At 41.2% G+C, this 12299-nt stretch overlaps 1 protein-coding gene across 2 annotated transcripts in view; it reads left to right on the top strand.

Annotated features, from left to right (window-relative positions):
• Positions 1-12299, top strand: part of USP11 (ubiquitin specific peptidase 11) — a 44014-nt gene that overhangs the window by 5268 nt on the left and 26447 nt on the right. For both annotated transcript variants that reach the window (XM_060762781.2, XM_067464300.1), the window contains exons 2-5: positions 6490-6599; positions 7070-7200; positions 8474-8591; positions 9131-9276. In XM_060762781.2, coding sequence (XP_060618764.2) covers positions 6490-6599; positions 7070-7200; positions 8474-8591; positions 9131-9276 — 505 coding nt within the window. The remainder of the gene's footprint in view (positions 1-6489; positions 6600-7069; positions 7201-8473; positions 8592-9130; positions 9277-12299) is intronic.

Genomic DNA, 12299 nt, shown 5'->3' with positions numbered 1-12299 from the left:
TCGCATTCAAAGCACCCCTGACAGATGGCCACCCAGCCTCTGTTTAAAAGCCTCCAAAGGAGGAGCCTCGACTACACACTGATGCAAAGAGTTCCACTGCTGAACAGGTCTCATGTCTCATGTTCTGCATGTTCAGGTGGAATCCCCTTTCATGTAGTTTTGAGCCATTGCTCTGCGTCCTAGTCTCCAGGGCAGCAGAAAATAAGCCCTCTCCTTTCTCCCTATGACTTTCCCTCACATATTTATACATGGCCCTCATCATTTATTTATTATTGATTTATATACTCTATTTGTATACCACCCCTCTCAGCCCGAAAGAGACTCAAGGCAGTTTACATTTGGCAATCAATGCCCCACAAAATAAAATACAGTCAAAACAATTACATATAAAATAACCATGTAAGAACAATTAACAATTAAAACCATAAAATACAATTCTCAGTGTCTCATGTCTCCTCTCAGCCTCATCTTCTGCAGGCTAAACATGCCCAGCTCTTTAAGCCACTCCTCATAGGTCTTGCTCTGCAGACACTTCATCATTTAAGTCACCCTCATCTGGACACATTCCAGCTTGTCAACATCTCCCTTCAGTTGCGGTGCCCAGAATTGGATACAGTATTCCAGGTGTGGTCTGACCAAGGCAGAATAGAGGGGTAACATGACTTCCCTGGATCTAGACACTAGATTCCTATTGATGCAGGCCAAAATCCTATTTGCTTTTTTAACCGTTGCATGACATTGTTGGCTCATGTTTAACTTGTTGTCCACGAGGACTCTTTTACATGTACTGCTATTGAGCCAGGTGTCCCCCATTCTGAATCTTTGCATTTCATTTTTTTCCCCACATAAGTGGAGTATCTTGCATTTGTCCCTGTTAAACTTCATTTTGTTCATTTTGGTCAGTCTAATCTATTAAGATTGTTTTGACTTCTGCTCCTTCTGGAGTACTGGCTATCCCTCCCAACTTGCTGTCGTCTGCAAACTTGATGATCATACCCTCTAATCCTTCATTTTATGGCCCTTCTACACAGTCATATAACCCAGAATATAAAGGCAGAAAATCGCAATTATCTGCTTTGAACTGGGTTATCTGAGTCCACACTACCACATATCCCAGTTCAAAGCAAATAATGTGGACTGTTATTCAGCTCTATGGAAGGGACCTCAGTCTTAGTCTTCTTTAGTCTGATATTGGTGTAATCGAGCTTGCTTTTGAGTAACACGTCAATAAACTGCAGTTTATAATAGATGAGGATAGTAATGACTGGTTGCTGAAATAATGCTAGAGAGAGAACCAAGAAGTCAGGCAGCTTTTTATACCAGATCGCAGTCCTTAAAACCTTCCTCCCAATCTGATCCCCATAACCCTCTTGTGTCGTCTATTCTAGACAGAGTCAATGGTTGTTTCTCACTTCTTATTTTTACCTTGCATTAGATGGTGAAGGCAAAATAGCTTGTGTTGCAGTTATTGATATTGCAGATTCATTTGGGTCCCCAGTTTCATTTTATTTTCTTCTCATGATTCATCAAGAGTTTATTTAAACTAGGGAGGAGTCAGTCTTGAATGGCAGCAAATGAGAGGGATTATCAGCATGCATTTCCTCTGGAACGTGGAACTACTTGCCAGGAAAAGGTTCTAATTTTCACAGTCCTGGCCTCTGTGGACTGAAATGAACAAGGTTTGGGGGATACTCTTTGGATATGATTGTGTTTTCCTTTCAGAGTAATTGCTGCATTGCGTTGTCATATGTCTTCATTAGACCCAGAAAGGAATGTATGAGCCAACGGACTCTGAAATTGTAGGCAGAGGCAAGAAATACTAGACAATCAGCCTTCCGCATTCACTGGAGTTAGAAGCACAGGAGCCCTGTGACTCTGAAAAATGATGAATAAAGAAATTACTGTATATACTCGAGTATAAGCCTAGTTTTTCAGCCCTTTTTTAAGCCTGAAAAAGCCCCCCTGGCTTATACTTGAGTCAAGGTTATTTATAATTTTACTATTATTATTATTATTATTATTATTATTATTATTATTTGCAGTGATAATTTAGCTGTATTATTGTTATTCTATTTATTATTTTACTCTCTTTATTATTGTGTAAGCACATTTACATTGAAGGAGGTTAGAATAATGGTTTAATCATAGTTGGGCAATCTTATCTTAAATTACAGTTTTATGTAAGTATTCATAAACATTTAACCTACTGATGTCTCAATTGATATAATTTTATTGGTATCTATTTTTATTTTGAAATTTACCAGCAGTTACTGCATTTCCCACCCTCAGCTTATACTCGAGTCAATACATTTTCCTAGTTTTTGTGGCAAAATTGGGTGCCTCGGCTTATACCCGAGTATATACGGTACCTTTTTTTAACCTGGAGAGAACACGTCTCTAGGAATTTCAAGGTTTTGCAGCATAAATCTGTGGTTTACTTCTGCTGGGAGCTGACTATAGAATTGCATAGACGGATGTAGAAATTCCCATGGAACTTCCTAGAGAACAAATCCATAAATAATCAAAACTGCAAATGTGGAGGGATCATTGTCTATCTAAAGAGAGTCCTATAGCAGGCACTTTAGTTACGCAAAACCCTAAACTGGACTGAACCTTGTTGTTTAACTCAAAAGCACGCATACTTTAAAGTGTCCAAGAGGCTTAGCCCGTTAATCTCTTTCAACCAAAATAATAAAGAGACTTGTGGGAAGCTAGTGTTGGAATAAGAGGAGGTTATGTAGTGAAAGGAGTGGCCTTGCCTCTTCTTGTGTTTCTTTCTAGTGTAAGACCAGAGAGTTGATAGTAACAAATTCCAGAAGGGTACAGTGTGGTATAGTGTCTTGAGCATTGGATTATGACTATGGAGACCAGGAATTGAAGCCCTGCTTGGCCATGAAACCCACTGGGTGACCTTCGGCAAATTGCACTCTCTCTGTCTCAGAGGAAGGCAAGGTCAAACTGAACAAATCCTGCCAACAACAGCTATGATAGGGTCACTTTGGGACATCATAGATCTGATCCAACTAGCATATTTGATTGTAGGAAAACAAGAGCAATACAGAATCATAGAATCGAAGAGTTGGAAGAGACCTCATGGGCCATCCAGTCCAACCCCCTGCCAAGAAGCAGTAAAATTGCATTCAAAGCACCCCTGACAGATGGCCGTCCAGCCTCTGCTTAAAAGCCTCCAAAGAAGGAACCTCCACCACACTCCGGGGCAGAGAGTTCTACTGCTGAACAGCTCTCACAGTCAGGAAGTTCTTCTTCATGTTCAGGTGGAATCTCTTTACTTGTAGCTTGAAGCCATTGTTCCGTGTCCTAGTCCCCAGGGCAGCAGAAAACAAGCTTGCTCCCTCCTCCCTATGACTTCCTCTCACATACTTATACATGGCCCTCATCATGTCTCATCTCAGTCTTCTCTTCTTCAGGCTAAACATGTGCAGCTCTTTAAGCTGCTCCTCATAGGGCTTGTTCTCCAGACCCTTGATCATTTTAGTCGCCCTCCTCTAGACAGACACCAGCTTGCCAACATCTCCCTTCAATTGTAGAGCCCAGAATATAGTGCTTAATGACCCAGAGCCCTTCCACACAGCTATATAACTCAAGGCAGGAATATAATATCAAGGTAGGAAATCCCACAATATCTGCTTTGACCTGGAATATATGTTAGTGTGGACTCAGATAACCCAGTTCAAAGCAGATATTATGGGACATCCTGTCTTGATATTCTGGGTTATATGGCTGTGTTGAAGGGTCTGCATTCCTAGCTTTTTTGGGGGAGGGGATGCTTGATAAAATAAGACCCCTTCCACACAGCTGTATAAAAGCCACATCATCTGCTTTGAACTAGGTTATATGGCAGCATAGACACGGGGCCCTTTTACACAGCCATATAACCCAGAATATCCAGGCAGAAAATCCCACAGTATCTGCTTTGAACTGGGTTATCTGAGTCCACACTGTCATATATTCCATTTCAAAGCAGATAATGTGGATTTTCTGCTTTGATACCCTGGGGCCCTTCCATACAGAACTATATCCCAGAATATCAAGGCAGGAAATCCCACATTATCTGAGTGCGGATTCAGATAACCCTTTTCAAAGCAGATATTGTGGGATTTTCTGCCTTGATATTCTGGGATATAGGGCTGTGTGGAAGGGCCCCTGGATTATCTGGCAGTGTAGAAGGGGCCTCCCTTGATTGAGCAGATAGTGAAGGGATTCAGCCCATGAGAGTCTATGACAGCCTTTCCAGTACTTACATTGTATGATTGTAGCAGCAAAAATACTCTGTGTGTAAAAATGGACAAAAATAAAGAAGTAGCCTTAAAAGAAAATTGATTATAAAAGTTTTCAAACTGGCAGAAATGGACGAGCTGTCTTGTTTGAGAAAGGAGTCATCGATAGAATATTTCTTAAAAGAATATTGTATCATTGCATAAATTCTTCTTGGTTTTGGAAGATTAAGAATACAAAAATGGGATAGTACATTACCATATAATCCAGAATATCAAAGCGGATAATCCACATTATCTGTTTTGAATTGTATTGTCTGAGTCTAAACTGCCATATATTCTAGTTTAAAGCAGATAAACTGGATTTTATTCAGCTGTGTAGAAGGGGCCTAGAGGCCCTTCCACACAGCCATATAACCCAGAATATCAAGGCAGGTAATCCACAATATCTGCTTTGAACTGGGAGTGTGGTGGAGGCTCCTTCTTTGGAGGTTTTTAAACAGAGGCTAGATGGCCATTTGTTGGGAGTGCTTTGAATGCAATATTCCTGCTTCTTGGCAGGGGGTTGGACTGGATGGTCCATGAGGTCTCTTCCAACTCTATGATTCTATGCTTCTATGATCTAAGTTCATACTGCCATATAACCCAGTTGAAAACATATAATGTGGGATTTTATACAGCTGTGCAGAAGGTCCCTAAAATAGAATAGAGAAGTCTTTTAAGACAAGCTAGCAGTATGATAGCATTATTTTTATCTTATGCCTTTAAGGAGAGAGGTAGGAAAGCGCTTTTCAGTGTTATTTGTTATTTTATTATTTGTTTTAGGCAATTAAGGCATATATACGAAAATTACCCATTTTGCAAATTGTATGATAATGGTGCTTATGTTGCTGAAAAAATAAACTAAAATCCTATGGTATCCTTGCCAATCAGTTCACAAGTTTGGTTGCTTTCCTGCCTTGATGTACCACTGCAGGTTTATTTGGGGATAAGAGAGGGTCACCTGCACATGTCCAGTCCATGACAGTCATATCTGCTTGGAAATAACGCTTTTTGCTGGAGGCAAATGGGCATTAACACATCTAGGTTTTGTAACAGTATATTTATATGCCTTTAAGGTTCTGCGGAGCTTTTCAAAATGCCAGTAGCTGTTTGTCAAAGCACCAGAGATAAGTAGAGACAGAAGCGCTAGGTAGGACGCCCCAATTGCTGAAAGATTGTGCTCTGCCTGGTTTCTGTGTGGCAACAACTTGTGTGGGGATTACCTCTTCTCCCTGGCAGTATTCCCAAGTGGGTACAGTAATGCTCAGGGAGCAGTGCTAGGTGGTCCATACAACTTATAGCTTGACTTAATCAGGTTGGAGTACAAAAGGGTAGTATACAGTGGTAAATTTGGGGCATTAAGTAGTAATCAATCCAGGAATGTGGGGTTCTCTTCCGTGAGGTGGCCTTTGACTAGGAAGGAAGGGGAATTCCAGGCCGTTGTATTGATTTACTGCCAAGGAGAGTTAAAATCAAGTCTTGTAAACAGGCCAATTTTAAGTTGAATATTAAGAGTAAATTAAATTTAATTATAAAGTTCAAAAGGCTTCATATTAGTCTTGAGTAAATTGTACAATGGAGCCCTCGGTGGCGCAGCAGATGAAACCAATGAGTTGCTGAACTTGCTGACCAGCAGGTTGGCGGTTCAAATCTAGAGAGCAGAGTGAGCTCCTGCTGTTAGCCCCAGCTTCTGCAAACCTAGCTGTTCGAAAACATACAAATGTAAATAGATCAATAGGCGCCGCCTCAGTGGGAAGGTAACTGCACTCCATGCAGTCATGCTGGCCACATGACCTTGGAGGCATCTACGGACAACGCCAACTCTTTGGCTTAGAAATGGAGGTGAGCACCACACAACCAGAGTCGGACATGACTAGACTTAATGTCAAGGGGAAAACTTTACCTTTTAAATCATACAACAATGCTATAAGGAAGGAGAAGGGTGGCTGTTATAATGCAATGACTATGTTTGATGAGTGGCAAGTGGATTGAATCAGAAGAAGAGCAGCATAGTGAATGAGTGCACAACTAGTGGATGAAATATGAACTAGGGAGGTCATGCTAGGAATCTGTGTTGCAGATGTAGCCCTGGGCTTTGGTGGTGGAGTAAATCCTATTCCTGATCCTTTGGAAAATGGAGGGAAGAAAATTGCTCATTGTTTCTCTTAACACTGGACAGTGCTGAATTAGATCTTTCTGCTTTCTCATTCAGGTATTTATTGGAAAACCACTGGTACAAACAATGGAAAGCCTATGTGGAATCTGGAAACCAGAACTCCAGCTCTTTCCCTGGACGGATCAACAACGCTGAGCTCTTTGAAGGTAACGGTCCCTTTGCCCTCTGTCTCTTAGTGGCCCTTTCCCCCTGCCCTTCAGATATCTTCCCCTTCATGACAAAGTGGGAATTTGAACCTGAGTCTCTCTTGTCTCATTCCCAAACTCTAACCACTCTACCACTTTTTCTGCCAGAGCTTTTCTCTTACAGTCTTGTGAAGGCAGATGTGCAGTGGAAATTGGTGATCACCATTCAAATTCTTTGTCAACCACTGTGATGCAGGATTTTTTTCCTTCCTCTGCGAAGGAAGGAAAGTTCCTATCCTACCACTGATAATGGAACAACTTGTCAGGAATGACTGAAGGGAGTGTGGGCTTCCTCCAAAATGTTTACGTCGGTCTGCATAAACTCCAGAGATGACATACTTCTGATCCTCACTTCACCGTTTTTGCCTTTTCTATGGCTGGTAGGCTTCCCTTCTTGATTTTGAGTCCCTTTCTTCTTCCTTTTCCTGCAGATTTAGAGTCGTACCGTTTGAAGGATAGGCTGGTGGAGCATGAGGAATACGTTCTGGTGCCGGAAGAGGTGTGGAACAAGCTGGTGAGCTGGTATGGCACAGAGCATGACCAGCCAGCCATTGAACGCAAGGTGAGGAGTTTGCTGACTAGAAATGGCTGGATTTAGGGGCCTGAAGTAGTGTCTCCATCATATAGCTGTTTGAGGGGAACAGGGAGGCTGAGAGATGAATGATTTACCTTTTGAGTTGGTAGTAGAAGTGAGACCTCAAACTGTAATTGTTCTGAGTGCTTCCTGTCTTATCAACATGCATTCTCCTAATTCCTTGCTGGTATTTCATCTTTCTCTGTCCTCGTCATCGTAACCCTCTTTCCTTAAAAATTAAAATTTATTTATTTATTTACTGTATTTATACCTTGCACTTCTCACCCCAAGCGGGACTCAGAGCGGCCTTACACGTAGGCTACAATTGAATGCCATAAAAACAACATACAATTTAAAAAAGCATTTACATTAAAACCAAAGAATTAAAACTTCTAAACATTACACCAATTATTATATTTGTCCTATTGTATTTTATGCTTAGTCATATGCTGTTTGATTAATGATTTGCGTTATGTATGTAAGGCATTGAATTTTGCCATTATTTTTTGTAAATCACTTTGAGTCCCCCCAGGGGTGAGAAAAGCGGTCTATAAATACTGTAAATAAATAAAATAATAATAATAGCCCACAGTCCTAGATCATATTCCGGAGCCATTTCAGTTGTCATTGTAATAATTCCATATCCATTTATTGCACTACAGTTACTATCCAAAGGCTTGGTCCCATAGCCATGTTTTTACTTTCTTTATGAAGGCCAGGAGGGAGGGAGCTGATCTAATGTCACTGGGGAGGAAATTCCACAGCTGAGGGGCCACCACTGAGAAGGCCCTGTCTCTCATTCCCACCAGTCGTACCTGCGAAGGAGGTGGGACCGAGAGCAGGGCCTCCTCAGAAGATCTTAATTTCTGAGATGGTTCATAGAGGGGGATATGTTCGGACAGGTAAGCTGGGCCAGAACCGTTGTGGTTCTGGGTACACTAGGGCCCCATCTGCACTGCTATGTAATGGAGTTTTAAGCTGCATTATATGACAGTGTGGATGGAGCCTTACTGAGCAGTGTCATATAAAAGGGTGCTCTTTTCAGGCCAAGCTTGCATTTACGCAGATAATCCTTGACTTATCCTCAGGTCACAGCAAAATTCATGATTTTGGCCCCAAAACCTGTCCTCAACCGATACATAGTGTCCCCAAGAAAGGAAGTTCCTAGAAGTTAGTAGAGAATGCATGTCGTTCCAGCATGGAGTTCCCCACGACTCTTTCTGATGGCAAGCTAACCTTTCTGGCGATGTCTCTTTCTCAGGTGGTTGACCTTCCAAGCATGCAGAAAGTGGAGGTGTATCTGGTGGAGCTTTACCTCTGCCAGCACAATGACATGGACAACTTTGTGATATCCCAGTTTAGTCGCATGGATGTTATTGGTAAGAATACAAATGATTGAGATGATGTTTGAAGGGGAAATCCCAGAGCATAAGTATCAAGGCAGCCTTCCTTTGTGAACAATACTGTATGAGCATCTCTTTATATATATATGTGTGTGTGTGTGTGTGTTTATAGAATTTTTACTATGTTTATGTGTTTTAATTATGCTGTAACCTGCCTCGAGCCACGAGGAGAGGCGAATAATAAATAAAATTATTACTTCTACTATTATTATTATTATTGGTCCTTGAGAACCTCAGGGAAGAGCTATGGACATAGGTGTACCTGTTGCCCCACTGTCTAGCACAGCTGGATGAAATAGCTGGAGGTGAAGCTGGGGGAGCAACTTGGCTTGCTCTTGGGATCCCAGAAACTGGTTGTGAATTATTCTGAATGACACCACTGTATACAACCTCTAGGATTGCTGGATATAGGGCAGGATGGAAGTGACACAGCAGTCATAAAAATCCAGCCTGTTGTCCCTGTAGCAATTGCTATTTCTGCAGGGAGGTGACTTTTCCTGTATTCCCCTCCTCAGACACAGTGCTTAAGGAAGCACGGCGCCAGTTTTGCATCCCAGCTGAAGATGAGACAAGGCTGTGGGTGAAAAACTCAGACGGTTCCTGTGAGAGGCTCCGGAACTTGCAGACGACGGTGCTGGACGCCTGTCTCAGCTCAGGGCAGGTAACGCAGTTACAGTCATGGGTTGGGCTGTCTTGGACATGCAAGGCCCCAGGTTTCATCTTGGGCACCTGCCATCAGTTCCATACTGAGTGAGGTAGCCTGAGGCCCTCCAGGTGATCCTGAAGTCATCTATACTGGCTATGTTGACCAGTGACAATGCAAAATGGGATTTATTTATTCATTTTATTCACCCCTGCCCACCCAGAATGAGAACCAGGTCACCTTATGGTGATTTAAAACAAGATAAGGCCAAAATCTTATTTTGTAAATGTTAAAAAAGAATCAAGTTGAAGTATTATTTTTTAAGTGGCTTAAAATGGTTTAAAACACAACTAAAACATATTTGCTAATGAAAAGATAAGAGTTTTCCTTTTCAGAATTTAATTAATTTTTCTCAGACTGGCAGATGCCTGATGGCCTGACCTGCAGCTCCCATCATACTCAGCCAGCATAGCCATCAGTCAGTAGTCTTTCGGATCTATCCAATGCAATTTTCTGAATAAGCACCCCTAATAACCAGATTGAATCTAAAGTTGACCAAAAACTGATTTGTAACCCTTTTGGTACTAATGTTTGAAAGTGATCCTTGGTCAAGTGGTCCCCGGTCAAAAAAAGGTTGGGAACCACTGGTCTAGACAGTTCACTGAGTAGCTTTAGTTAAAAATTAGGGGGGGGGGGGGGGGGAATCCTGATCAGAAAATGTGGCCAAATGTTCCCAAATTTGAAGAAGAAATCTAATACTGTAATACAGGGGTCCTCAAACTATGGCCCGCGGGCCCTCCAAGGTCATTTATTCGGCCCTCGCTCAGGGTCAACCTAAGTCTGAAATGACTTGGAAGCACACAACAACAACAACAATTCTTTCTCATCAGCCAAAAGCAGGCCCACGCTTCCCATTGAAATACGAATAAGTTTATATTTTTTAAAATTGCTCTTCATTTTAATTATTGTATATTTTATTTGCACTGCAAATAAGATATGTGCAGTGTGCATAGGAATTCGTTCATGTTTTTCCAAATTATAAACTGGCCCTCCCAACAGTTTGGGGAATTGTGACCTGGCCTTCTGTTTAAAAAGTTTGAGGGCCCCTGCTGTAATAATTAGAGATGGACAAGCTGACTAGGCCTATACAATCGCCAGATCCTTCCAAATTTAAAAAAGAATGACTGCTTTTTATTGAGTATATAAAGGAAGAAAATAAAGTGACAATATTGGGTTTTCTCTAGCATTAGTAGTACAGGGATGTAGATATAATAAGAAAAGAAAAAAAAATAGAGGCTAGTGACAAGAATAATAGGATCCCCAATGATATCCAAGGGATCCTGGAAAGTTAATCTATCAGAGATAAGAACAGATTTTTTTTATTAAAAAGAAGATAGCAGAGACAGGGTAGGAAGCATTAGTTAGGGCTTTCTTTTTCCTATTTCTCAACTTTTCTATCTGTTTTGTTTCAAAACACTGTACACCCACTTTTCTATCCTTCTGTTTTAGATAAGAAAAGAAATGTTCTCTGAATGCCGTTTTCCTGCTTCTTGGCAGGTGATTGGACTGGGATGGCCCACGAGGTCTCTTCCAAGTCTGTGATTGTATCTTTTCTTATTTTAACATCATAGAAACCTTTTTCGTATTAGATAACAATGGAGGAAGATGAAGATGTAAGATGTTAAAAATGCTCCTATTCTAGAGCCACTCGTGTACCCTTAGAATCATAGAATCCTAGAGATGGAAGAGACCTCATGGGTCATCTAGTCCAACCCCCTGCCAAGAAGCAGGAAAATCTCAATCCCCTTCCTTATTCCTCATATAAAAACGGGAAAAAAAGAAAATGCGGCCTCCATGACATACTTATTTCCACTTTCCAGACTTTATACACCTGAATGCCTTTTCAGTTTTTTATCTTTAATAACAAAAACATCATTTGAAAGTAATGGTGGACTGGCCCAGATAACTGCAGAAGATCTGGAGGTTCCACCAACCCCATTTTCCACTACTGCTTCGAAGCCCACAAGCTTCACCTGTCCCATTTTCCACTGTCCCTGACGAAGCTTAACCCTCCAGATAAAAACTGAAGAGATTTGGATGGTCACGTCTGGCTTCCTAAAAATAGGAGAGGGGTAGAGAACTTTGTTTGTGGGATTGTGTTTGAAAATGAACAGGTATCTCTTTTGTCCTATTTATTTGAATTGGTGAACACAGTGATTTCATTCACATCACTCCCAAACCAGTGATATGACCATGTGTTGAACAACAGCAGGAAGTGTCTTGTTTACACTTTGACATGATTTCTTCAATTGTAAGATGCTGTTGTTTGCAAGATGCACCCCACCAAAAATACATAAGAGACACCTGCAGTTCTAAGACACACCCTATTTTTAGAGATGTTTATATAGAGGGTGAAAAGTGCATCATAGAACTGAAAAAGTTCAGTACATTGTACACAACTTCACTGAAGTTGCTTGAAGTGTATTAGAGCTAATTTAACGATGCCAGTGTGTATTTAAGTGCTCTGTGTTGATGACTCTCCACGAATTGCAATATAGGTTTGTGTTGAGCTTAACTCTATTTTCCATCCATTTTTCCCGGAAGGACTGGCTACTGTGTCTGTATGCGCCTTCAAGTCACCTATTGTCTTATGGCGATCCCATGAATTTCTCAGGGTTTTCTTAGGCAAGGAATACTCAGAGATGATTTTGCCAGTTCCTTCCTCTGAAATGTAGCCCACGGCACCTGCTATTCATTGGTGATCTTACATCTAAGCAGTAACCAGATTGACCTGCTTAGCTTCCCACTTTAGAAGGAATCTTGTGCCTAAAGGGTTTAAATTAAGATTTTTCAATTATTTTAATATGCATCGATCTGATGTGTTCTTTTCTGAACTGATGTTTTAACTGGTTTATGTGTTACTTGTTTTAACTGATGGTTCATGCTGCATTTTAATACGTTGCTGTTTCCTGCTTCGATCCATGGGAAAAGGCTGGTAAGAAAAAATAATCATGGCGGTGATGGTAGCCCCACAGAACTAC

Source organism: Anolis sagrei, chromosome 2 (genome assembly GCF_037176765.1).
Source record: "Anolis sagrei isolate rAnoSag1 chromosome 2, rAnoSag1.mat, whole genome shotgun sequence".
In the NCBI taxonomy this organism is placed as follows: Eukaryota; Metazoa; Chordata; class Lepidosauria; order Squamata; family Dactyloidae; genus Anolis; species Anolis sagrei.
The sequence above is the reverse complement of the archived record's forward strand: the minus strand, read 5'-3'. Positions and strand labels throughout refer to the sequence as shown.